This window comes from Falco punctatus (genome assembly GCF_963210335.1).
Source record: "Falco punctatus genome assembly, chromosome: 4".
NCBI classification, from domain to species: Eukaryota; Metazoa; Chordata; class Aves; order Falconiformes; family Falconidae; genus Falco; species Falco punctatus.
This window is the reverse complement of record NC_137583.1, coordinates 53793642-53819611: the sequence shown is the minus strand read 5'-3', so window position 1 is coordinate 53819611 and position 25970 is coordinate 53793642. Positions and strand designations below refer to the sequence as shown.

The following is a 25970-nucleotide window of genomic DNA, read 5'->3' as shown; positions in this document are numbered from 1 at the left end:
CATTTACCTAATCTGATGTTCAATCTGAATTCTGCCACAATGATTTGTTCAACACCCAGTCAAGTTTCCACTCTTCTCTTTTCCAAGGAGCTGCTGGAAACAGGCCAAGAGCAGGATGAAATAGTTAACCCATTCTTGATAGCTCATTTTGTCAGGTTTCCTACAGCATTTCCATCACCATGCTGCAGAGAAACACACTCAGACCAAAAGGAAAAGGAAACTCTGCATCCAGGAATGGGTTGCAGAACAGTTCAGTGAAATGTCCATGTAGATACCTCAGTGCTTCTGGGAAGCGCTCAGCTTGCTGCTCTTGTGCCTGTCGATCTTCAGTACAATACACCAGCTGTATTTCAAGGGAAGAGCTGCAGCCGTACCACCCTCCACGCTACAGCAAGCTCCGTGGCGCACAGACGGGAAGATGAGGCTCCCTGTATTTAAGCTAAGGCAGCAGGCTTTGCACTGAAATGACTCAGGTGTGCACAGTTGCTCCTAGGTGCTAAGTTAGTTACACACAGTTTCCTTGCAGAAAAGATGACTGGTAATATCTTTATACCACTCATGATGTTCAGTCAACTTGCTTCTAAACCACCAACCTTAACTGATCTTTTAATGACTTGTGATTTTTTAGCTTTCTTCCGTCAAAGCAGACTTCATCATGCATGTTAATGATTCAGCTAATCACTCCCTCTGTGACACAGTGCAACCATTCGAAGCTTTAAAAGTGGGTTTCACCAAAGCATTAGTTGATACTGGAAAGCCCAAAAACCCAACCTGTTTATATCTTGAAATAGGAATGACTTCAAATCATGGGAAACTTTCAGAGCATTGCAGGTGCTGCATTAGGCTTCACAACCTATGTAAGAGTCCAACCAAAGCTTAGAATTTACACAGCTGTTCAAAAAAGGTAAGAGTGCTACTGCTGTGCTCCAGCCTATACACCCTCTTTCAGAGAAATGGATTTTCCATGGTAACTTTCTGTGGCTTTCACTTAGCTTTTAGGGGCTGATACAAAGGCATATTTACTGCACTACTGGTAAATAATTCTGTCCTAGAAAAGCATTTGGGAGTATCTTCAGGACATGGGGCTGCTACGTTACAGCTTTGGTAGAAACCACTGCTTTAACTAAAGCAGCACTGCCAGTTTGCTTTTTGTAAAATTGACAAATAAAAAATACTCACTGAGTACTTTAATACCAAATCCTGAATCTGTAAATAGTTTTAAGTTTATTTTCTTTCGACATTGTTCAAACAAAAAGAACTCTAAGCAAAAAGACAAATGTCCACAGCACACCATCAGAAGGAAAGTTGTTTTATCTGCAGGGAAAAGTGATGACTGGCTTCCTACATGTTCATGCCCCATCCCAAGCTCATTGTAACAGCAGCAGTGTCCCCACCACATCCTCTTGGTCTCCCCAAGTTTCCCCAGTCCTTCCCTACCCATCCCAATGGCAACCAGCTAGGAGCTGGGGTGTTGGTGGATGAGAACCTCAACATGACCCAGCAATGTGTGCTCAGAGCCCAGAAAGCCAACTAAATCCAGGGCTGCATCACAAGAAGCATGGCCAGCAGGTGAAGGAAGGGGATTCTCCTCCCCCTCTACTCCACTCTCATGAGACACCCCCCCCCTGCAGTGCTGCATCCAGCTCTGGGGCACCAACATAAGGAGGGCACAGACCTGTTGGAGCAAGTCCAGAGGAGACCATGGAGATGCTCAGAGGGCTGGAGCCCCTCTGCTGTGCAGACAGGCTGGGAGAGCTGGGGCTGTTCAGCCCGGAGAAGGGAAAGCTCCAGAGACACCTTATTGCAGCCTCCCAGTACCTAAAGGGGCCGACAAGAAAGCTGGAGAGGGGCTTCTTACAAGGATGTGTAGTGATAGCACAAGGGGGGATGGCTTTAAACTGAAAGAAGGGAGATTAAGATTAGCTATTATGAAGAAATCCTTCCCTGTGAGGGCGGCGAGGCGCCCGCACGGGCTGCCCAGAGCAGCTGTGGGTGCCCCAGCCCTGGCAGTGCCCAAGGCCAGGCTGGACGGGGCTGGGAGCTACCGGGGCTGGGGGAAGGGGCTGCGCATGGCGAGGGGGTTGGAACTAGATGATCTTTTATGTCCCTTCCAACCCAAACCATTCTAGGATTCTATGACCTAATCCTCCAGAAAAAAAAAAAAAAAAATCTATATGAAACATTACCTTAATATCATAGGGAGATTGTGAGGAAGGCCTAATTACACTACCTGAGGATTTACAAGTACCAGAATCAGGTTACATGGGAAAACTTCTGTTAAGTCTAAAGACCCACACTTCTCTAACACACCTGGGTTTAACTTTTATATTTAGGCCTATCTGCTTTACAAAGCCACACAGCAGAAAGTTTGTTGGGGAAGAGATTCCAATCCTCAGTTCCACTTTTATGAAGCCTTACCCTTGAACCAGTATACCAGTATCTCTGTGAGGTTCTTCTTGAGCCAAACGAACAACAACCCACAATCCAAATGCACAGAACATTTCTACAACATTTATATTAAAACTTCAAATGTCAATTACAAGAAATTAAGCATAGTAAGCACTCAGGACACCATGTGATACAGATTTATCCACTGGGAACTGTGCCTATGTATGTGCAATTATTATAACTTCAGCCTACCTGAAGTCAGTAATTTCAGAAATTCAAATTTGTAACCTCCCCACTTACTGCAATACTTGCTTTATTAATTTGAGAAAATAATTTGCCAGCAGGTAGCTTAGAAACAAAGCCCTGATCTGCCATTCATTTAAAGTATTAAAATAAAAAGTTACTGATGTTGGTTTTAATGATAGATTTTTATACATCTACACACTCTAGCTGTGGTCCAAAGCCACAAGTAGTTTGAACACCAGAGTCCTACTACTTCCAAGTACTTTTGCTCGCAAAAATGACTGAAGCTTTCTGCCCTTACTCTGGAGTTTCAGAGGATGTTTTTTGTTTATGAAATCCATAAGACCCTAATTCCCAAATAAAAAAGTAAACCCACCCTTCATGAAACATTAACATGAAGTTGCCAGTTTTAAAAACAGCGAACTCAGCTGCAATGTCACTAGCCAAAAGCTCAAATTTGGGACTGCTGAGGGACAGTTTTACAAAGCTGGCAAAAGACAGATCCTTTAATGCATCTATCACTGAACAGCCTACAACATTCAAAATATCTAGTCAGCAAATACACATTTAAGGATTTGAATAATGTAATTCAAGTGCACTGCAGGCTCCATGGAAATATAAGGGAACTTAATGCCAGCCACCTCTCTATATATATTCACCTTCAGTTATGATTCTTACCACGTGTCACACTCCACTATCTCCTGGTAGACCAGGGAAGCACAAGGGACTATTAAACAAACAGAGTTTTTAACTGAACTTCCACTCACTTGTGAGCCAACCAATCCAAAGGCAGCTTAAATGCATGATTTGTAGATCATGTCCTTTCAAATACACATTGCTGTAAAACAGGATTATTGGTATTAATATACCCTCAGTATAAACTTTTCTGGTTAGGAATATAATCTGAAATTACAAGATATTTTTCCAGATTCGTTTTGACACATGGACTACCTTGTACAACGTAAACACCATAAAAATCAAAGTGTCTCTGCAAATATATTTTCAAACAAAAATACTGAAATTATCAACTACTGAATGTGTAAAACCAAACTTTTTGGAGTTACTAACTGGCATATGTGGCCAAAAAGATAGGATTTTTTTAATCCGTTGCACAAGGATCTGTACACGCGATATATAGTTATACAGAGATTTGTATCTTAATTTCATTAAACTACCAAGATTAGATATAAAGCTACTTTTTGACCTACTCCTCACTTTCTGAAATTCAAGTACTAAGTAGATGTCTTCAAGACTGCAGACTTGAGCAAACACTGTTACAATATAATTTAACAGATCTAAACTATTTCTACAGAGAAATGAAAGGGGATCTATTACCTGCTTGAGAAGTTATTACATTTCTCAGAGAAAGGATGACAGTTAAGTATTTCCAAGTTTCCCATCCACTTCCTAAGTCTCTCCTCATTGTCCCTGTTAGAAGACTCTGGTGGTCAACACAAGACATTTGTGTTCGGAGAATTATGTTTTTATCAGATGCTTGCAATACGCGATCACTTGAAGGCTGGCACCATTCAGGCAAATAAATCATTACACTCACTCTGAACTACAGCAACACAAGCAAATATTACACTGCAGAAATCACTTTGCTGGATTGTTTTCCAGCTTTCTAAAATATCAGTGTCACTCCAGACACCTAGCATCTGCCCTGAAGAACAGAACACACATAAACCTCATCCCCTCGCAAGAATCAACTTCCACAGAGGCAAACCTGCACAGACGTTACCACCAGCCGTTCCCTGCCCGCGTTCCTCCCGCCGACACAGGCCACTGGGGAAGCAAAGGCAGCGCAGGCACTCAAACATGCCAGTTGCACACACCAGAACACTGCAGCAGCAGCTGATCCCGGTGCTTTCCAGCCCGGTGGCGTAGCCCACAGGGTGCTGAACTGGTGCTGCTGCCGCACCTACTTTACCTTCCCTAACACTGCTGCCATGGGACCCACGCTACACACCTCGGTTACTACTCGCACACGGAAACTGTTGCCAAGCTATGATAGCGTCTCTCCTCCACCCCTTGAAACTGCAGGACAAAAACAGCAGAAAAGCAGCAAGCGGATTTGGGGCTGTGGGCAAGGAAACAGCCCCTAGAGACAAACTAACAGCACTTGCATTAAGCAATTACTCCACATCGCTATTCCAACAGAGGAATCTCCAAGCTGCACCAACACTACAACAAACAGTGCAAATTGCGTGCCCTTAAATGTCACCTCTTGTTTTCTTCAGATACACACCCTTTCAAATACCTCTGCAGCAACTGAAATCCTCCCCTAGTAAGCAAAGATTCCACACTGCCAAAGGCCCTGCTACAGAAGTGAAAGAAACACCAAGCTTACATTTTTGGTCTTCTTGCTTTACAACCAGTCTCAGCCATGTAATGTCTGATGTCACTGGAGTACCAGTATGTGGAAGTACTATGGGAATTGTAGTCTTTCCTCTGTTGTGCAATAACTACAAGGTACAGGATCCAGGACTGCAACTGTGAGCCTTAGGAACTGTCCCCTTCACACAGAGGCTTACAGGGACTGCCTGAGAAATACAGCTGAACTGGGGTACCTAGCCTGGACACGCTTCTCAGCTGGGAAAGAAGAAAAGTATGTGGGAGGTTTTGAAATGCATCTTCTCCTCCTTCCCACACAAGAAATAATTTCTAAGCAATTACTCTCAAGTGATCACATACTTCCAAAACCATTTAAGCTGTAATCAGCAACCACGACCCAGTGAGGAAATTTTAATTGCTATAATACACATATAATAAGCAATATATGTATAAACATTCTGCTTAACAGTACAAGAGTTCTTATGACAAGTTCATCGTCTCTTCTGCCTCTGGGGTTTTGATATTTCCACATGAAAAAATAATTCACTGGAATTAATGTTTTTTGTCAGCCGTGATGAAGCACTTGCCACTCCTGTTCCAATCTCCCCACTGAAAACCATCATTCGGCTCACCCCAGCTACGTAACTATGAAAGGCTTGCAGGGAGAGCAAAACATGCCCTATGCTTCCTGTAACAAAAATTTAAAATAACCTTTATTTTAATTGACAGCTTGCTTTCATGCTAAAGTGCTGTACCTCACTCACCTTCTCCCCACTTCCAAACATATTGTTGACAGTTACGTCATCAGCTTTTACATATTTTTCCTTACAAAGATAATTATTTTCCCACAACTCTTTGCCTTAACTCAGATGATGAAATTTCATCCTTCCCACACATCACCATATTTTTAGTACTATAAAAAGAATGAAAATCTAATTTAAGCAAATAAAAAAATCCAGAGACAATGGAAAAGGCTAACAGAGTAATTTTCATTTTTTGAAGAAAACACCATAAACCCTACAAAATATATTATGTTATATTATATTATACAGTTTAGTTGCTCGGAAGTGTAGTCCATCATCAGTCAAGCATTAGTCTTGAGACTAGAAAAAAAGAGAAAGTAGAGGGCTAACAAGTTTGGCTAACTTTTTTAAAAGCAAACCTCAAGCTGCCCTTCAATATACACTTAAGTCATCTGAGTTAAACCTAAAAACACAATGTTCACCCTGAACAATACAACTGCCCCTAAATGCATCTTACAGAAGATGAGAAAACTCCTATGACAACTAGAAGTGTTACAGTGGAAATGAGAAAACCATTTGGTCTTAAGCTCTTCAACAACTTAATGCAGGTAAACTAGACAGAAGATCCTAAAAGGGGGGGGGGGGGGGGGGGGGGACACAAAACCCAACCCAAAATGCACACACACACACCACTTTCCCTAGAGTCTTCTTCTGTTCCCAAGGCATTTTCACTAAGTTACGGTAACAGCACCTTGTTCTGTGAAGTCCTTCCCTCACTGCTATCACTGTAGCACTTACCACTGAAAGCACATAACCTTCCCAAAATGCTGTTTAAGGGTATTCCATATAGCTTTTCAGACACAGCAGTAAATAGGAAATGGTTACCCCTCCCTAAAAACCGCAGCCCTTGTTTACATTATTGCTGTTCTCCCTCCAGTTTCCACAAAGCTGTAATGGTGGGCAGACTGTGGCTGTCCTCCTCCAGTTTCTCCAACTGCCTGATATAAGCACAATTTTAGAATGATAACATATATAAACACGACACAGGAAGCTTTTAGACCCTTTTCCACATTTAGGTTTTTGGAATAGCGTACTTGCACCAATGCTGCCAATAGTACACATTGAATTAATGTGTTTCAAGAAAAAAAAGATCAAAAATCTCAAGCCACATTGACAAGGGATTAAAGAAAACTGAGAAACCACAAACATCGACAGTGTTAGGGCAGCACAGTACTAAAGTACATGCACTGATTTTAGTGATGTGAGTAGACCCCAGTAGCTTCAAATTAAGACTGACAGCAGAATTTCACACACATTTGGCCTGGGCAAGACGGGGGAGGGGAAAGAAATCCAGACATGAATCCACAAAAACACTTCAGACATAAATTATTTCTGCTAGCTTGAGAACAGCATGTTACAGAAAAATCAAGACAGCCTTTTCTGAAGGGCTCACAGTCTCTGTAAAAGCGAAATACCGCACAGGCAAACATGGTTGAGAGGTTTTATGTCAAAATGTAGCATACCTCTTTGCTACCATCCAGCTGAAACTGTACACCCAGTAATAGTCTTATAAAGTACCTACAAGCAGTGTAGGTACACTGTCCTCTCAAAGTAACATGTAAAATGCCCCTAGTGCCCACGCAGAACCATGTAAACAGCACATGGCTTCAGTAGCAATGGTTGGAAACAACAGGACAAAAGCTGCCAAATTCCCCTGCCCTGAAAACACTGGAGAAAACAAGCCTAATGGAAAAGCAGGATCACCACAGGCTGCGAAGAATAAATCGTATCTGTGACTCTCATCTGGGCAGCATTCAGACACCCCCTGAAAATTTCAAAGGTTTCAGCAATGCGTTAACAGGGGGCAAACATACTAAAAATACTAATATTAAGCTAGAAGCATTTGTAAGGGCTTTTTAAACTTGCTATCTTCAAGTAACTCGGTGTGAAGGTGTTGCTCACACACAATCTCCTAACATCAGCCTGGCCCCAGCAGCGTGAATGCATTCCAGTAATGATCCATTTAAAAGAGCAGACCGCAATGATTTTAGTAACTCAGTCGAACATCTATTTATACAGCAGACTTAAATAGTAGCAGTCATTCTTCCCGACCCCTTACCATACCGAGACAACTTCTTTGGCTTTTTACTGTGACAGGAAATGTAAAAAAACATAACAATTAAATCAGACACTGCTTCCGGGGGTGGGGGAAATAACCAGGAGGGAGAAAAAAACAAAACAAAACAACAAAAAAATTTTCCTGAAACCAAAATATCAGCCCCTCCGCAGTTTCTGAAAGGGCCTCCTGCCTTGCTCCATTGGGATTTCGAGCTATACTACTTGCTTATTTCACAGCTCTCTTTATCTCCGTGCGGAAACGTCACTGGGGTTTGGTGCCAGCCGGGCTCACGGCTCTGTAGCTCCCGAGCACGCACATACCCGTCAGGGTACATGTGACAGGCAAGCGGAGGAGGAAAACAGCCTTGTACTTTCGCAGATACGTGCTTTATTCACCTTGTTCTGCTCTACCGGCAGCCACAGGGGTTCCCCTCCCTCCAGGGGAGCCCAGCAGCCGCGCGGCAGCTCCTCACCGGGCACAGGCCGGGTTCCTCCCCTCACACGAGCGCAGCGCCTCGCCACCTCCCCCGGCCGCCGCACACCCCCTCAGCTCCGGGGCCCCGGGCCCGGCCCGGCCCGGCAGCAGGAGGGCAGCCACGACGCCTCACCTCTGCCCGGGAAGCCCCGTCAGGCCGAGCGGCCGCAAGCTGCGTGCTACCCATCACCATCTCTATCCTCCCTCCCGCCGTGAGGGGCCGGGCCGGCGCGTGCCGCCAGCACCGCCCCCCCCCCCCCCCGCCGTTACAGCCGCCCCAACGGCCGCGCGGCGATCGGGCGGGAGCGGCAAGGGCGGGAGGGGGAGGTCAGCGGCCGCCGGTGGGAGAAACCACTGCGCGGGGGAAAGGGGGGGGGGGAGGCTGGAAAGGGGAGGCGCGAATCACTGTGCAGTGGGAGGGGGGGAACTGAGGCGGCGAGGGGAAACTGAGGCAGCGGGGGGGGACACACAATTAGAAAATGGGGACTGGGAAGGGGTTGGCCCCTCGGACAGCGGGTCCCTGTTTTCCAGCTCTATTTAGGCTGAGACCTGAGCAGCCGCCATGCTGAGGGAAGCGTGAAAACCTGACAGAACCGCATCACAGCAGCGCCTGGTTTCTTTCCAGAGGAGGTGGAGGGGCCGTGTGGGCTTGCTGCTGGGGGCTTGTTTCTCAACATTCCCTTATGCCTGCAGAAATAAGTTACTAAACATGCTGCTGAGGAGACTGCGGCCCTTTGGCTGACGTGAGGAAGCGGTGGGTTGTTGGTCACCCCTTTTTTGGCTGGCCCCACCATGGCTTCGGTGGGGTTCCCCAGTGGGGTTCCTCGCTGTTCTTCGTTTGGCCCCACCTGTGCTGGGGGAGCTTTGCTCTGCCATGGATCATCAGCCAGGCAAACACTGCTGCAGAATCGACCCTGCACCCACACGGCTAACAACCCGGCCTCCCAGCCCCAGCCAACGATGGAGCAGGCAGTGAGGGAGAATTACAAACCTGAGAGGTTAACGTGGATTGGGGCTGCCCAGTTCCTGCCACGTCCTTTCTCCAGAATCTAGTACCTCTTTATTTTTAGTACCACCTTATTTTGCACCCTAACCCCCCACACTTGTAACCTGCCGCTGTCGAAAAGGCTTTCAAATACGTTAAGTGTAATAAGTAGCTAAGGGTAATTTGCTGATCAATCAAGTTAAGCAACAGGAACGAACCCATTGTGGTGGTCTTAAGAACTTCCTGTTTAACAAGAAGAGACATGTCCACAATGTTATCTTGCTACACCAAACATAGGAACGTCCTGTTTGACAAGAAACCACGATAACAGAAGAAGCAGAGGGGCCTACCAAAGATGTCAGAAGTGACCTTGGTGAAGATAAAAGAGCTGTTCAGCTTGCTTGAATTTGCGAGCCTTAGGTGGAGCTGCGACTCCCTGGCCACCCAGCACGCTGCTTTTGCTTTCCTGCCTTAATAAATATTTAGTGAATTTATTTGGACTCAATTTATTTCAATTTAACTATAACATTAAGAAGACAAAAGAAACGTGTGTGAGCCAGAAAAGATTCATGGCTTCCCCAAAAAGAAGAAAAGTAGTGTTTATTCAGGCTAGGCGCATACCGGTACAATAAAACTATTCTGAGGAGACTTTGCACAATGGGTGGCAGAGGAAAAGCTGCTTCTGGCAAAGCGGCATCAACATGGGCAGCACAGTCTCGCCTTTGTCACATTCACAGGATCCAGCAGGGGTGAAGCACTGCAGTTTCATTTATTTTTTCAGCAGAAAGACTTTGTTAAGAATCTCAAACTGACAAAGGGGTGACGAACAATGTAAGACGTGTTTCTTGTCAGCAAGCAACTGAAAAAAGTATTGTTGTGTATGCTCACGCAAGGCAAAAAAAAGGTAGCACCTCTTTCAGACGAGTCACATATAAATTACTGCCACAATAGAATTTTAATGAGATATTCTACAGATTCATTTTACAACAAGCATAAATAATTTTAACCAATATGAGCATTTTTCACAGGCAAATTTCCTTCACAGTTAACAGTGACACTGCAACAGTGGCAGAACATGCTTTGGACGGTTTTTGTTACAAACGTGCATGCAAGAGGAGGTTTTTGGTCAGAATGGGATGTCACCTGTTCATCTCTTTCATCACGCCCTTCCGCACACACGTCATTCCAAGAGCGCGCACGTAATGGATTTATTGTAATACAAAAATACATAGGGCTCCTATAAATTACTGCAGGTTGATGGGGTTAGGAGGCACAGAGCTGGTTGGCTTTGGGGAAGCAAAGAGGAATACATTGACTGCAGAAGCAAGAAAAAGTGTGAAGGCAGAAGAGCAACAGGAGCCAGAAAAACACAGCAAAGAAATGCTGAAGTACTGGGCTGCTCTGAAAACCCAGAGGGGATGGATGGTAGGTGGAAAAAAACTCAGCTAGAGACAGCAGCAGGAATGGGGTTTTGTATGGGGGTTACAGAGAGGTCTCAGAACAAGCGTGGTGGTGAAGCAGTCAGAGAAGAGGATATGGTGAAAATCCTCACTGGGGTACATCAGGCTAAGCCAAGAGAACATGTGGCATTAACTCTTTCTCCAGGGACTGCAGCTTAATGCTGAGGGAAGGAGCAAAGGTCAGAGATTGGGACACACTGTCCCTTCACCAACTTTATGGAGGGAGTGAGGAAAACCCTGCCAAAGGCTGCAGGAAAGTTTGGAGAGTTTTTCTACAAGATGACAGAGCAAAAAGACACATGCCAAAAAAAAAATCCACCCCTCAACTGTTGCTGGCAACTGGAGGACACGTGCTTCTAGTAAGGGATTATTCTGCCAAGCACCAGTACACCAACACAATAGCCACTCCAGGGCATGCACTATGCACGTCATTTCTGTAGAATACCACTTTCCTCTTCAAAACAGTTGTTTTCAGTCAAGGAAGCATGCATGACTGAGGTCAGGAGTGGCAGAGGAGCTGGCTGCTGCTGGCTGTGCTCCCTCTGCCGGCACCGAGGCAGGGGATGGGACCAGGATGTTGGAGAGCTTTCCCACCAGGGATGCCTTAAAAATCAAGGTCTGAAATATCAAGTACAAGGTATTCCTCTTCCTGAACATAATTAGCAGTTAGAGTGGTGGGAAAAAACACCCACCCAATCAGCAAGTTTAAGACGAAGCTCAATGCAAGGACTAATTTGCAGTGAACACTTTAGCCTGAGTATCTCTTACACAAGAGCAGCATGGTCTCCATTAAAAGTAAGATTATAATACCACAGAATGGTTATTCCAAACAGAAACATTCAGTGCAAACAACGGGAAAACTCCTGCTCGCTTCAGCCTGAATGCACACTGCGTCCTATGTGAAGCACAGTCTGAGCAAGCAGTAGACTGAAAATTTAGCAGGAATCCAACCCAACCACACATGGCACCCCCAAAATAAATGTGGGATAATCTCAGGAGGAGCTGCGCTGCCCTGCATATGCTCTACAGGTCTTCCCATAGCGCTTAACAGATTATCCTCCTGTCCCAGTGACCCACTGCTGGGTTGGGTTCCTGCTGTTTAGTCCCAATTTGAACAATGCGTATAATACCCACACCCATCAAACACCACAAACAACAGCTGAAGGCAGAGGCACCTTCCCAAACTTAACACACCAAATATATTCTCAATAAGGCAAACAGTGATTCAACATTTATTTACTAGCCCGTTTTGGCCACCACTCGGGTATACCTGCAGTAAGCTTCACTTTATCACTTCCTATATTTAGGTAGAGTGGTTCATTTATATTAGCTAACCTCAGCAAAGCTATACCAAGTTCACTTCCTCCAACCCGCAGCTTGCCAGCCGACTTTCCCGATTCAGTTAAGATCTCAGCGCCCTCAGGAATGCCGTCCTTGGGAAGCGGAGCTGAAAAGCGGACTGGCAGCAGACGTTTGCGAATGACGCCCATGTGGTGGGTCCTGGCTGTCAACTCCTGTCCGATGTAACAGCCTTTAGTAAAGCTGATGCCATTCATGTAGGCCAGGTTTGATTCCAGCGGGAGGGCTATGCCAGGAGGAAGATCTTTCACACCTTCAGGAATTCCTAGGAAAAGAGTAAATGTAAATTTTTCCACAGGTAAATGTGGAAAAATTTTCAGTATTTAAGATTTCTGGAGTATGCTTCCTCTGTAGGTTGTAAAACCAAGAGAACCCATAAGAAGCAACGTGAAATAATGAACTTCTGAGTACTCTGGTTTGGGCCTGAGTGAAATCATTAGCCATAAACGGTTAGCAAAGATTACTCTTAAGGGTAAACAGAACCACACTAGAACCTAACTTCACAAAGCTTACAGCACCTCATAAGCATACAGGTGGAAATTCAAAGCACCTGGAACAATGCAGACTCCCATACAAAGGCATCAATGTACATGTAATGCCAATGGCAAGATCCTTCTCACCCACACTCCCCCACAAGCAGACTTTAATTTACTCAATAAGAGCTATTTTCTTCAGAGCTAAAGAACGTGAGTTGGCCAAAGGTCTTTGCTAAAGCACAAATGCTGAATGTCTGTATAACGAGCCCTTCTTTTTGTGACCAATGACACAAAAATAGTATTTTTTTGAAGCGGAGTGTTGGACCGAGCCTTCCACAGCAGTTGGTGTTTCAGGGAGGCGGCACACCACCACTGTCCAGACCAGTCTGACCCATTAGCAGCTAGCTTTTCCGAACCAGATGGACTCAGGTTTAAGCAGAGGACTATTGTCTTCCAGTCTGCCCATTAATTTAATCTACTATCTGCGTGGACACAGTAAAATCAACGGCAGCTCTGTGCAGGCACAGGGGCTCCTAGGAGTGAGTTCCCTCTCAAATCAACTGTCTGCCCCTTGGCCTCTGAGTTAACTCTGCAAATCCAGTCATACATTTTTAGGAAAGTCAGTTAGGGTGTTTCTTTCCCTTCCTTAGCAACAAGGAAAACATGCAGACTGTGCGTAATCCCCAAATAACAAAATGACTCAATCCACAGAAGTTTCCCTCTAAGAAAATGAATAATCCTGCTTTTCTTTCACTGTGAGCCTTCCCGACCCACTGCCTCATAATCTTAGTAACAGGAAACTGTACCCAAATACTGACTCAGCCGCCAGACAGAATTATAACTACCAGATCACTTTTTTCCTCAAAGTAGCAAATAATACCTGTATTATTAACAAGCTAAACACACTGAGACATACCAATGAGGCTTTTATAATTTATTCCTCTATCAGTGTACGGACTCTGATAATAACATGAAACTGTGATAAAAAATAAGTTTCCCAAAATCCAGTGACACTGACTGAAAACAGAACTTGGCTTTACCTTGTTTATACCTGTGCCTGTGGTAATCCTGAATGTTTCCAATATGACTCCCAGGGATAATCTCCGATAGATTTGCTCCTTTCTTTGTGATCAGTCTCCAGCCCATGACTTCTGTTCTGGGGTCAGGAGTTAAAATCAGAGCCTGGTCTGCACATTTAGCGAGGGAACTGGCAATGTCTCCAGTCCACTCCCCGGGGATGACGGCCCACAAAGAGAGGTCAAGGCAGGGGGTAATGTTTACTTTCCTCCGGATCTTGTACAGTTTCAGATGTTTTTGTATGGCATCCAGCACGCTGCTGTCACACTCCAGCAGGATGTGCGGCTCTTCTTCTGGACTCTTATGAAGCCTAAAAAAGTAACACCTACAAGGTCAGAAAACCAAACCCTGCAGTAGTAGAAGCCAACATGCTGTATCTTGATCCTGGTGCAAATCTAGATATCTGGGGAATTTTACCAAAGACTGCACGCAAGAGCAGCACTCATCTCTCCATAGTGAAATGCTGAATGTTTTCAGCCATCCATTCTACTCCTTTCTAGCAAATACTGCCCTCACCTGTCCTGGGGACAGAACCCAGTCTGGCCACGCAGTCTTCCCTACGCTTATCTGAAGCAAGGGGATTTTCAGCAGAAGGAAAAGCTTTGTTCAGCTGTGCCTTCCATCAGTTACACCGTTAACCTGACCTGACAGTGTGTGCAAGCCTGATTTTTCATTAATTGACACCATATCCGTGTGAGGTGGTTGTACAGTGTAATTATGTCACATGCCATACGGTGGTGACAGTGACTGGGCACCTGTGAGATAGCGCAAATACCTTGTTTTGGATAGGGCCCAAATGTTCCCACAGGCCTGGGGCCTGCCCTGAGGGCCGCTGTATAATTATTAAGCTCATTATGCTTTTCTGTTGGGGAAACTCACAGAGACTGCAGGTAGCGATGGAAAATATACAGGGTAAGCGCTTTTTTGCACGTTAATTTATAAAGCGATGCCAGAAATACCGTACAGTATGTGTGACATGGCCGCAGGAACCACCTGCGAGCACGGAGAAACCCGCCAAGGCCGCGCGTTCGCGTTTCCATAGCAACAGGACGCGCCCCCCCCCCTCCCCTGGCAGTGGTCTCACCCAGCCCCTCCCCGACCCTCCGCTTGGTCTCACCTGTAGAGGATGACGTCATAGAGGCAGCGGCCCTGGACGTTCAGCGCATGCGCATAGAGCGCCGCGGCGGGGGGGCCGCTGCCCGCTGCCAGTCGCGTCACGTCGTTAGTGAGCAGCCCCTGGAGGAAGAGGGCGGCCTCGGCTCCCCGCACGTCCAGCAGCGCCCGGCCCAGCGGGAAGCAGGCGGCGGCCCCGTTCCCCCCGCCCCGCCACAATCGGCGCAGCCCGGGTAGGGCTGTTACCGCCGCTGCCGTTCCCGCCCTCACCAACATGGCGGCGGACAGGCCGAAGGTTGTCAGGGGGTCCCGCCGCCGTTCGATGCCGCCGCCGCCATCTTGTGTGTGTCCGCGGGGACGGCGCCACCTGCTGGCGGGGAGGGGGCACCGCGGGCTCCGCCCCTCCCTCCCACCGGCTCCGCCCCATCCCCGCCCGGTCCCGGGTGGGCGTGGGCCTGGCGGCGATCAGGTAGCCACCGGGCATGGGCCTGGCAGCAAGTGGGTAGCCACTGGGCAGGGGACTGGCAGCCCCCAGGCAGCCGTCAGGCAGGGGCCTGGCAGCCTTAGGGTCGGAGGACGTTGGCAGCAATGCAGAAGCTGGTCCCAGCCCCCGCCAGCTCTGCCCTGTGGCTGTACGGAGGGCCAGCAGCACTTCACCGGTCCCGGCTTCCCCTGCCATGGAGGGAGTGCGGGAAATGGCCTAAACCAAACCCACCTACTGCAGTTTTGTTGTATGAGTCCTCCAGGCCACCTCTTCCCTGCTGTCCTGGCTGCTCTCAGCGTTCCTGCCCCCTTAATCATCCTTCCCCCGCTGAGCCTTTAATCCCCTGGAAGCCTCAGACAGCTAGGGTACATACCCATTCCCCTCCGGTGATGTTTTGGCTAGTGTGCTGGAAAGTACTTCTCCAAAGGTTCCCGTTTTCCAATCCTTTTTAACACCCCGTAACTTCTGTTTCTGTAGCACCCATCAGCTGCCCCCATCTTCTTCTAATACTCTTAGAAAAACTGTCAGTAGCTCTGTTTTAGAATAAATGATAGTGTTTGACAGTGGGGATTTCTACTAAGCAGCATTGCACAGAAACAAAATCACGTTAGAAGCATGGAGCTGAAGGTGCTGTCCGCTTGTCTCTTGCACATTCATTAGTTCTATGGGACGTGGACTCTGAAGGGCCTGGGTAGCCTGGGGTATGGCTGCAGCTCATTAGGCTGGAATTCATCCCACAGTTCAAGAAATGACTGTGAGTCATGCCTGTCATTTGTGATTGCTTTTCTCCAGTTGCCACAATTCAGTTTACAGCCATTCTGCCCCTTGCTGCTGCCAACACCAGCACATGTGCATCTCTACAGGGAAGGGCCTCAGCTGGCCCAGAATGAACCCTGCAAAAAGGAGCCATCAGTGTTCATCCGGACAGGCAGAGCCCTGAGCGAAGGATCTCAATTATCAGGAGCCACAAATGCGGTGGCAGCAGACAGCAAGCTGGCCCTTGGGCTTTCCCCCATGCTCTGGCAGTGATAACCTTATCACATATCCCTGTTGGCAAGGGGGACAGATCAACTCCCGGTGACGGTGAACAATGCGGTGTGTTCACCCCTGAATTCAGCACTGGCCCTGCTCTGGAGGTGATGCTTGTCAAGCAGCTGCACAGGCAGAGCAGGTGAAGAAATGAAGACAGGCAGTGAATGTGATTCAAGGTGACCTTGGCATGTGAACACGCTCTGCCCAGCTGTTGGGCATGTGCTGTGTGTAAAAAACCGGGCTGAGGAAGCCTGCCTTCCTTTAAACCAGGGCTGAAGATACAGAGAGCTGATGGAGACCAGTCTTTCCTCTGTACCTCTCCACGTCACGGTGAGACCATGAAAGCTACAGCTTCCTCTTATTCCTGATACTGCACCCATGTCAGCCTGATGAATTGTCCCCCCGGACCTTTGCCGTTTCTAGCAGTGTTTGTGGAAGAAGAGCTGGCAGCACAGGGTGGCAGGGTGACAAGATGCAACACCCCTGGCTAAGCCCTATCCCAAAGGGGACATCCCCCCAAATCCCCTCTTGGTGGAACATTTTTCATCCAGGCAAGTGCGGTAGGGCAACTCAGAAACTTCTCACAGCTAAGAAACTGGTGAAAAAGGACAGAGATTCTCTTGTCTGTTCCTCACCAGTCCCTGGGCAGTTGCACAAGCTGATGGCAGCCTCTTGCTCCATCAACTTTCCACTTTCTGCTCTTGCACTGCCTGAAACCCTGCCATGTCTGGGGCTTGCTGGCTGCTGCGGCAGCAGGACAGCCTGAGGCTGTCACCTTCGAGGGCTCATCCTTGGCATTTAGTCATCCATAGCTCATCTGCAGTAGCTTAACGTGAGGGTACCTGCTGTCTCTCTGCAGCCAGCCCTGTGGGGTAATGCTGGGATAATAAAATTCATTTTCTCCGGCTTGTTTTCAGGGTGCAAAGCATGAACTCTCATCTATGAACCCACATGAGCTGCAGTTATTCAGCCGTAACCCTGCACATTAAATACTTCCCAAGCTGAGCCGCTCCAGGAGGTCAGTTGCAGGCAGCCAGCCTCTGAGATGTGGGGTTGTGGTAAAACATAGCAGCACTTCTGGCACAGGGACAATATCCCACAATCTTGGAGAGAAAACCATGGATTGTGGCTGGCCTGGGCAATGCAAAGACCTGTGAAAAGGGGAAAATTGCAAGGACAACTGGCTGGATGCAGAAATAAAGCCAAGAGGCAGCTGAGTTTGCAAGGAGTGAGTCTGTGCATCAAAGGGGCAGTTCTGTACTAGCGGGGCTGAAAATGAAGGTAGAGCCGTTAATAACATTTCCCTAGGGAGAGTGATTAGGAGCTAGTGGGATGCTGTTGACAGGAATGTCTGCAGCATGGAGCCGCTAATGAAAAAGATGAGTCTTGAGATCCCAGAGAGAATGGGACACTGGAGAGTCACTGGTATTTTTAGCCTGGCTTTCTAAAGAAACGAGGAGTTCTGCAATTGCTGTGTGTTCCCAAAACACAGACCGATGGAGGCTGCTTTTGTCATTCCTTCTACTGAGCATCAGACTCAGGGGCCCTATCAGTCTCTGGCTGTGCCTTCCCTCATGGACACTGCCCCCCCCCCACACTCTCCAGCAGCAGCAATTTGGAGGTCACCTGGGGACAAAAGATGAGGCTGCTCCTCACCTCCTCACTCACCAACTCCCTGCTGATGCCAGTCCCCTGAGCCATTGGGGCAGGATGTGGCTGCCTGTGGGTTGGGGAAGAGACCTCTAGCCTGACAGTGAGGGATGAAGGCTGCTGGTGAGGAAGACTTGCTACAAGGTTTGTTTCTGTATGACTGTGGCTAGCACCCACGTGAAGCTAAGGTCAGCCACCCATGGGTGCCTGCATGACCAAGTACAGTACCAACCCAACAGCCAACAGCAATAATAAGTTCACCTTATTCTTCAGCCCTTGCTGATTTGAAGGACACCTTGCTATTTAGCAAAGTTTTCCTTTCTCTTGGGTGTTTTACGTAGCATTGCAAAGGATGTGACCCACAAGGCTAAAGTGCTTCTTACTATTGACTTTCCTTGTGGGCTTGTTAGAGGATCCTGCTCTTCTCCATCTCTTGGTGGGAGCTGGTCCTGCTCATGCCAAAAAAGTTGTAAAGATACCACAACTGCCAGAAAAACAGAAAAACCAGGTTTCTGTCCAGGATTTGTTTCCTGAAAACTGGACAGGGATCCTGTTCCTTAATGGGAGGAGCAAAGACTGAATTTTTTCAGAAAGGCAGGCTTTCTCACAAGTGCTTTCCCATCGTTTGCTCAGCTTGAATCATCAGTTTCTCCCAGTTTCTCCCAGATTCTGCAAAGGTTTCTTGCTTCTAAAAGTACAGGCTTTCCTAAGCAGTTTCAGCTCCATGCCTGAAGGAATTCTAGGCAGTGATTCATCAGAGAGACAACACGTCCCAAACAACTAGAAGGTCAACTACTTCTTAAGGCAAAAATATTTTGCAGTGATTTATAGCCATATCTGGGAAAACAGAACTCTTACATGGCTAAAACAGGCAAATAATAGGTTGAGAAGAATTCCTTTTTATCAACACTCAGCACCCTTCTCATGGAAATGTCACACACTTTACATACTGTAACAAAACCTAAGTTTTATTCTGTTTTATTAGTAATAGATGTGGAATAGCCAGTTGAGGAGTTGGACTGATGTATCTTTCTCTTTTGACCAGTGTTTAATGTTCTAACTACAGTCCAGATGTAACATTTACACTGAAGAATACTTACAGATTCAACCTCAAAAAATTTCTAGTACAAATACAGTTAGTACATAAAAAAATGAACAACAAAAAAATAACAATCCCAGAAACTTTGTAACAGCACAAACTGGTTATGGCCTTGAGTTAAGTTCAAGTATTTCCCAGTGGAATGCAATGCAAGCAACAAGGTAATCTGGCTTTTACGTGGGGCATTCCTGGCCCTGAATGGTAAGAACAGAAATATAAGTGTGGGCACTTCATCCAACCAAGTTTAGTGGGAGAGTCAACATTTAGGATTAGTTCAGCTACAAAGCTAAACCCGTCTTGTGTGTGAACAAAACTACTAACCTGTGAAAAAAAAAGCAAAGCATTAATTATACTACTGGCATTTCTTCCGTGGCCGACATTGCCTGTCACCTAATTGAAATTCAGCAAGCTGTCAGTTTAGTTTGAAATTATTGTGATGGGGATTTTGCTTGTGGTTATGCATATTTTGCCTCTCTATCCTTTTCCTTCCCAAACTGACACAATAAAAGAAGAATTTTGCTCCTGTCCTGAAAGGAGTCACTCCTGCAGAGATATTATTGTATGTTGGTCGCCTTTGTGGCAGTGACTTGGTGGAAAGACATGATATCATACAGAGGCTTTAGAGGCCAGGGAGTGGAGGAGGAAGAGGAGAAATGAGCAACTCAGTATATGTAATAATAATAATAACCCTTTTTATTTCTAGGGCTGTCTGACTCAGGCTGGCTCCTGTGTGCAGCTCCTGTTCCCCAGGATCAGAGGAGTCAGTGGTGTCCTCCAGGCTGGCTGGGATCTTGCAGGCAACTTTGCATCTCTCCCAGGCAGCCCTTGACACCGGAGCAGTGCCACTGGGAATGTTCCCTTGTGCTTCTGTCCCTATCAAAATGGTTGGAAAACATGGGAAAGCAAGATCAGCTCCTATTCAGAAATCATTTTACGCAAGGAAGTATTGCAAACATGATAGATGAGCGGGGCTGGCTAGGACAGCTGAGAGAGGGGTTACCCTGTCTCCCTGCCTGACGAGGAGGTTGTATTGATCACCCAAGAGTCTGCCCTGCTTGGAGTAGTCGTCAATATTGCGATTATTGACTCTCACTATGGAAAACGGCGTGTGCATATTAAATGTGATGGTGACACCAGCCAGGAGGAGGCTGCAAATCTGCTGCAGGACTGACATCATTCAAGACCCCCTTGGTGCACCGGGTCTGCGGCATGAAAATAAAAAGGCAGTTTGGAGGAGGGCAGGAAGATCCCAACTGTACAAGCAGACATCTGAAGAGGGGAGCAATTGCCATGCCTGCAGAAGATGGGTTTTGGGGGAGGACCAGAGTGGCAGATGGGCACATGAAGAGGAGCAGAAGGGGAAGGTGGCCCAAGGACCAGCACTGCCACACTGCTGGGAAGATGTGGACTGGCTGGTGGTAGTTCAAAGACACCAAGGAAAACCATACTAGAAAAGCAGCCCTTGGAGAAAGGTTGATGAGGCTGGAGTTGTATAGTTTAAAGCAGACTTGAGGAAAACAGTCTTCAAAGACCCAAAAGCTTCTGCAGATGTTAAAGGCATAAGATCTTCTCTGTCTGTTGAGGAGAGGAGACACCAGGGGCTGCAGCAAGAGGAGTTCATGTTAGCCATTAAGGAGTCATTTGATGGTGGCAACTTGGCAAGAGGATCGTGGTCCTTTCCAGCCCTCTTGCTCTAACTGTCTCTGAACCTGCAGCCATGGAGCCCTGGGATCTCTTACTGGGCACTGACCAGCTGTATCACTGGGGCAGGGGGTATAAAATGGATTTAATGAGTCCATCAGGTCTCTGTGACCAGGTTCTGGGGTTTCTGGCTTAAAATCGCCTTCCACTTTCCCCACAGTGAGGTGTTTGCCAAGATGGTTTCCTGAAGCAAGAGCAAGGGAGGCACATCCCTGTGTTTGTTGGCTCACTGGTGAATCTGCAGGTCAGCAGGAGCCGAGGGGCTGGTCTGAGTCATCAGGAAACGCTCAGGCCATGTCTGGGGCTGAGGGAGGTATCACTGGTATGGGCAGGAGAAATCTGAAATATGGACTGCACAGGATAGTGCCTTCCAGCATTGCATGGGAAGAATTGCTGCTCGTCAAAAAGGAATCAGAAAAACCCAGGCAGCATCCAACCATCACTCTCCTCAGAGTTTCCATCCTTCCTTGTAAATACACACTGTTTCCCATGGGACACAGGACTGGCAGTAAAAGAGAAGTCACACTGGTGTGGAGGACAAGCTTGTGCCTTGTAATTAATAGGGCACAAATTTCCACCCACCAGCACCTCTGCTCTCTGCTCTCCTCCACAGCAGCCCTGGGCTGTGGACCTGCATGCAATCATCTTCATGACAGCAGCACCATCAGCAACCAGCCTCTCCTGCACTGCCTGGCACAGCCCCAGCTCAGGAGAACACGTTCCCGCATGTGGGACAAGGACAAACAGCGCAGCTGGATATGTTTGCCTCCCCACCACTGTGGTGTGAACTTTCTGAGCCTTTCGTGCAAAATTCACGGCAGTAACACGCCGTGTGTGTGTGTTACTACTGACCATTGCTGCTGGGGGGATGCACTGATCCTCCTCCTGGATGTTGTTGTCCATTTTTGAGGGGAAGATCTCTAGCAGCAAGAGCAGGTGGCACTCCAGACATTTTACCAATGCCTTCAGCAGGACCAGGAACAAGCCTGAAGGTGTTCCCTAGGCTGTTACACAAAGCTGTACTGAATATTTGCAGCTGAGTACCTCGTACAATGTTTCTTTGCTTTCTTTTTAAACCTACTTTTTCGCTGCCAGCGCTGTTTTCTAATGGCACGGCACAGCTCCGTCAAGGCCATACCCAAGTTCTCTGTGTGTTCCCCAGAATGACCAAAGGGCCTGGCCACCTGGAGAATGGGCAGCCTCAAGGCTTTCAGGGACTGATCTTAAGGACATGAGAAAGATGCCCAGCAGGAAGTCACGTAGATCCAATGGATAAGAAATACTGGCACAGGGACCTGCACGTGACTTTGGGTGGCTGGCACAGCCCCAAAGGAACAGCTTGGCACAGGGACAGTGCTGTGTTCAGTGAGGATTTACCTCTTTTGTGTTAGGCTTGATCTTCAAGGCTCTGCCTGTTTGGGTTCTCCATGGTGGTGAATCAACCATTGGACTCTTCAGAGGTCGTGAGAGCACCTGCCAAGCCACAAGCATCTTGGGAACATCTCAGGGATCAGACCTGCTCTGATACATGGCAGAATGGGGCAGTTACTGGTTTCAGCCTCTACTATTTGGCAGGAGATGCTCCCTCTGCTCCCAGTGATGATGTATTCTTTCTATTTTGTGTTACTGGGAGGGTAACAAAGCCACAGCTCTGCAGATGTGCAAGAGACATGGGATGAAACCACCCAACAAAGCACATCCTCAACACTAGCAGGACCCTTGGAGCTCTGCAGCTCAATTTTAAAATGCCCCCAGACTCCTGTAGCTGCATGAAAACCACCCTAAAACCAAGCCAAGCTGAAAAAAGCTCCCCATAAACTAGGGAAAAGCTTCCTGCTACTGTCCTGGTCCTGTCCCCACTGAAGCCAGACAAGCAAGTGTGTGAAAACGGCCAGTTCCCCAGGTGAGGCTGTAGGCCAGAAGCCTACAGACTGCTCCAGGAAGAGATCAGCCACAGTCCTGGGCCAGCTGGGTTTTTCCAGGGGAGGTGAAAGGCTGTAAAATTACCAGAGGGTTGATATTACATTTATATATTTTTTTCTAGGTCTATATTCACACACACATGTTCATATGTGTCTGTATATATACATACATGTACACACACACAACACAGACACACTATGCATAGATCTGCCATCTGCCACTATTTATAAGGGTTTGATTAAACAGAAAAACAAATTTGCCGATGCTGATCTTCCAATCTCTACTAGAATTCAGCGAATAAAGAAGTCTAAACCCTTTATGATTTTGTTTTCCTGGTTGCATAAAGGCACTTTCTGATGATGTGAAACAGTAGTTTGTTAAAAACACTAACTGCAACAATTCCCAGTGCATCTGTAGCAAGCGCTACACAGGCACTGGTATGACGCAGTGTCACTGCTTGCTCCTGCTGCATAATGTTTGGATGTATTTGCTTTTTGCTTCGAAGCAGAGGAATAAAAGATGAAAACCTTCTTCAGCACTGTGCTATGCTTTTAGGTCTCTCCATGTAACACAGTCACTATGTTTCTGCCCCATAACCTGATGTGGGTGCCGGCTCGTGGCTTGTGGCATCAAATGATGCCTTTGTTTCCAGCAATGCCTGCTAGAGCATCTAACAATTCAGGCAGGACATCAGCTGTAAGTGTGTCCTGAAGGTTCATGCAATATGTCAGTTGTTTCCTCTTCTTATCAAGGGATCAGAAATTAATTTTGATTAAGGATATTTAGTAATTAAACACTGTCAGACCTCTAGCCTTGTCATGCAGGAGGGGAGCTGCTTGCTGTCGGCCTGACTTCTTTCCTGAGCCACCAGCAGCTCCGCTTCCCATCACAGCACATTGTCCAGTCTCTGCTGGGGGTTCCAGTGGTGACCATAGGGGTGGGAGATGCAGGGGGGTTTGCTATTGCTCAGTGGAGGTTTCCAGCTGGAGAACGTGTTGGAAACAGGGAAGAAATGGCTTTTGTAAATGCACTGGAAGACAACACTAAATTGGTCTGAAACTCCTTTTCTCTTTTGACTTGCGTATAAGAATTGCGCCTGTGCCCTGTGAAACGAATGCAAGACGATACCGAAAACAGAAACGAACCAAAATAAAAACCCCGCTTACGATGCCCTTTCTCCTTTTAGACGAAGCTATATCCATACAGACGTCTTTCCATCTTTACTGCTTGAGCTCCCTTTCTCTAAGCAGGCCTTGGGTTTAGCACCTTGTTTCTCCTGGGCGGTGTTGGCCCTGTTCTGCTCTACCATCGTGCCACCTGAGGCGGGACTGCTGGTTCGAGAAGGTTGCGTGTTGCCCTGGGTGCTGCCATAGCTCTGAAACGCTATGTCTAACTGCTCCTGGGCCACTCGCAAGTGTTTGTGAAGTGTGGACAAATCTGCCGGGAGGTTCTCATCCGGGCTGGTGCACTGCTGCTCCTGAGCAACGTTAGCCAGGTTCTGCTCGTGAGCCATCAAGCTGTTGGGGATCTTGGTGGACTTCTCCGATTTCACTACCAGGTTGTACTCAGGAGGGCAGGAGATGTTCTTTGGGTAGGCATAATTGTAGGGAGGCTGCCTAAAGCTGTTGATTTTCCGGCTGCGAATGGCATCTCGGATGGTCCCAAACCCCAGGTGAAACATCTCACACATGTTCAGCAATAAGCACAGGCAGCTCACAACGTACATCACCAGGAGAAAGATGGTCTTCTCGGTTGGCCGGGACACAAAGCAGTCCACAGTGTGAGGGCAGGGGACTCTGTTGCAGACATAATAGGCTTCTACCTCAAAACCATAGAGTAAATACTGCCCTATCAAAAAGCAAATTTCAAACGAAGCTCTGGTAAGTAGCTGGAAGACGTAGATTTTCATCAGTCCTTCTTGCTGGATGCGCCTCCTCCCATCGTGCTTTTGTGGCTCTTTGCTCTTGGGCTTGGCTTTGGCTTTCTCCTGTTCTGCTGTGTCGTCAGAGATCATGGGCTCCTCTTCGTCAGCCTCCATCGGGTCCTCCATGTTGCGCACTGCCTGCCAGTTCAAAGCAAACTGCTTCTTCTTCTTGAATCCCTTGAACTTCTTCTCCTCCTCCGCTGACCGGGCGATCCTGTGGATGGCATAGCCCAGGTACATGACTGAAGGGGTGGATATCATGATGATCTGGAAGACCCAGAACCTAACGTGTGACAGCGGCGCAAAGGCATCGTAACAGACGTTGTCGCAGCCAGGCTGCTTGGTGTTACAGGTGAACTTGCTCTGCTCATCAGAGTAGATGGATTCTCCCCCCACCGCTGTCAAGACAATGCGGAAGACGATGAGCACGGTGAGCCAGACCTTCCCCACGAAGGTGGAGTGATTGTGAATCTCTTCTAGCAGGCGGGTTAGAAAGCTCCAGCTCATGTTGGTCATAAGGGCTACTCAGTTATAACCTGCAGGATGACAGGGAAATAAAAAACATAGCCGTGAGTCAACGTCGGTGGCTGCAGTCAGCGACACAGATGTGACACTGGCACATCTGTGACAGATGAAGTCACTTTATCTCCAAGAGGCATCCTTCACTGCTGCCACCCATTCTCCCCAGGACTTGTAAGGGACCATGACACAGGGCTGCCCAGGAGAGTGGAGCATCGGGGACATGCCACGGCCAGTGTGGGGACGTACCACACCACCATAATCGGAGGCAGGGATACCTGGTGGCACTAGATAAACACAGATCAATAACACAACAAGCCACAGCACCTACTAGATTCACTGTTACCCACTTTGTTGCCTGTTTCAAGACATTGCTCAGCTGCAAGAAGGGTTTGGGTGACTGTATAAGTGAATGCAAGGCACCATGAAAGCCACCTGAGCACAAAAAGGTGCTTAACTTGCTTGCACGCCATGGGCTTCAGTGCCTGAGCTGCAAGCGGGAGTAGAGGATGCTGCCCCCGTCACAGAGACTTGCACTGCTGAAATATTTTTCATTAGCAAACCCAGAAAAATGCAAAGAATCAGCAAAAGAATGGGAATATTTATGTTTACAGGCCGATGGCCCTTTTAAGTTCCTTTTGAAAAAAACAAAACAAAACAAATGTTTAATCAAATGCAGACTGCTTTAAAAATAAACCTTGAAAAGCTTTCAGAGAGAACCATGCATTTATTAGAAGACCTGGACAGCTGGGGAGGAAGAGCTTGTAATAACCATTTGGTGTTTAGCTTAACTGGCAACGGGGCCTCATCCCGAGCTCCCTGGGTGACCCCATGCATCGTTAAAGGCAGGAGCCAATTTCACTGCTT

At 47.3% G+C, this 25970-nt stretch overlaps 2 protein-coding genes and 1 long non-coding RNA gene across 8 annotated transcripts in view; 1 reads left to right on the top strand and 2 right to left on the bottom strand.

The window, feature by feature from the left end:
- The first annotated feature begins 4358 nt into the window (after positions 1–4358).
- LOC308062369 lies at positions 4359–9780 on the top strand. The gene is made up of 2 exons (XR_013927551.1): positions 4359–8628; positions 8833–9780. It is a non-coding gene; the product is annotated as an uncharacterized lncRNA (long non-coding RNA).
- Positions 9781–10218: 438 nt separating this feature from the next.
- Positions 10219–15157, bottom strand: IBA57 (iron-sulfur cluster assembly factor IBA57). The gene is made up of 3 exons (XM_080383770.1): positions 14776–15157; positions 13622–13968; positions 10219–12370 (listed from the first exon to the last, which is right to left on the bottom strand). Exons 1-3 carry the CDS (start codon positions 15045–15047, stop codon positions 11979–11981), a joined length of 1011 nt encoding a protein of 336 aa, XP_080239896.1. The 5' UTR covers positions 15048–15157; the 3' UTR covers positions 10219–11978.
- Positions 15158–18884: 3727 nt separating this feature from the next.
- Positions 18885–25970, bottom strand: part of GJC2 (gap junction protein gamma 2) — a 35330-nt gene continuing 28244 nt past the window's right edge. For all 6 annotated transcript variants that reach the window (XM_080383743.1, XM_080383742.1, XM_080383744.1 and 3 more), the window contains one exon: positions 18885–25120. In XM_080383743.1, coding sequence (XP_080239869.1) covers positions 23853–25100 — 1248 coding nt within the window. In that variant the 5' untranslated portion in view covers positions 25101–25120 and the 3' untranslated portion in view covers positions 18885–23852. The remainder of the gene's footprint in view (positions 25121–25970) is intronic.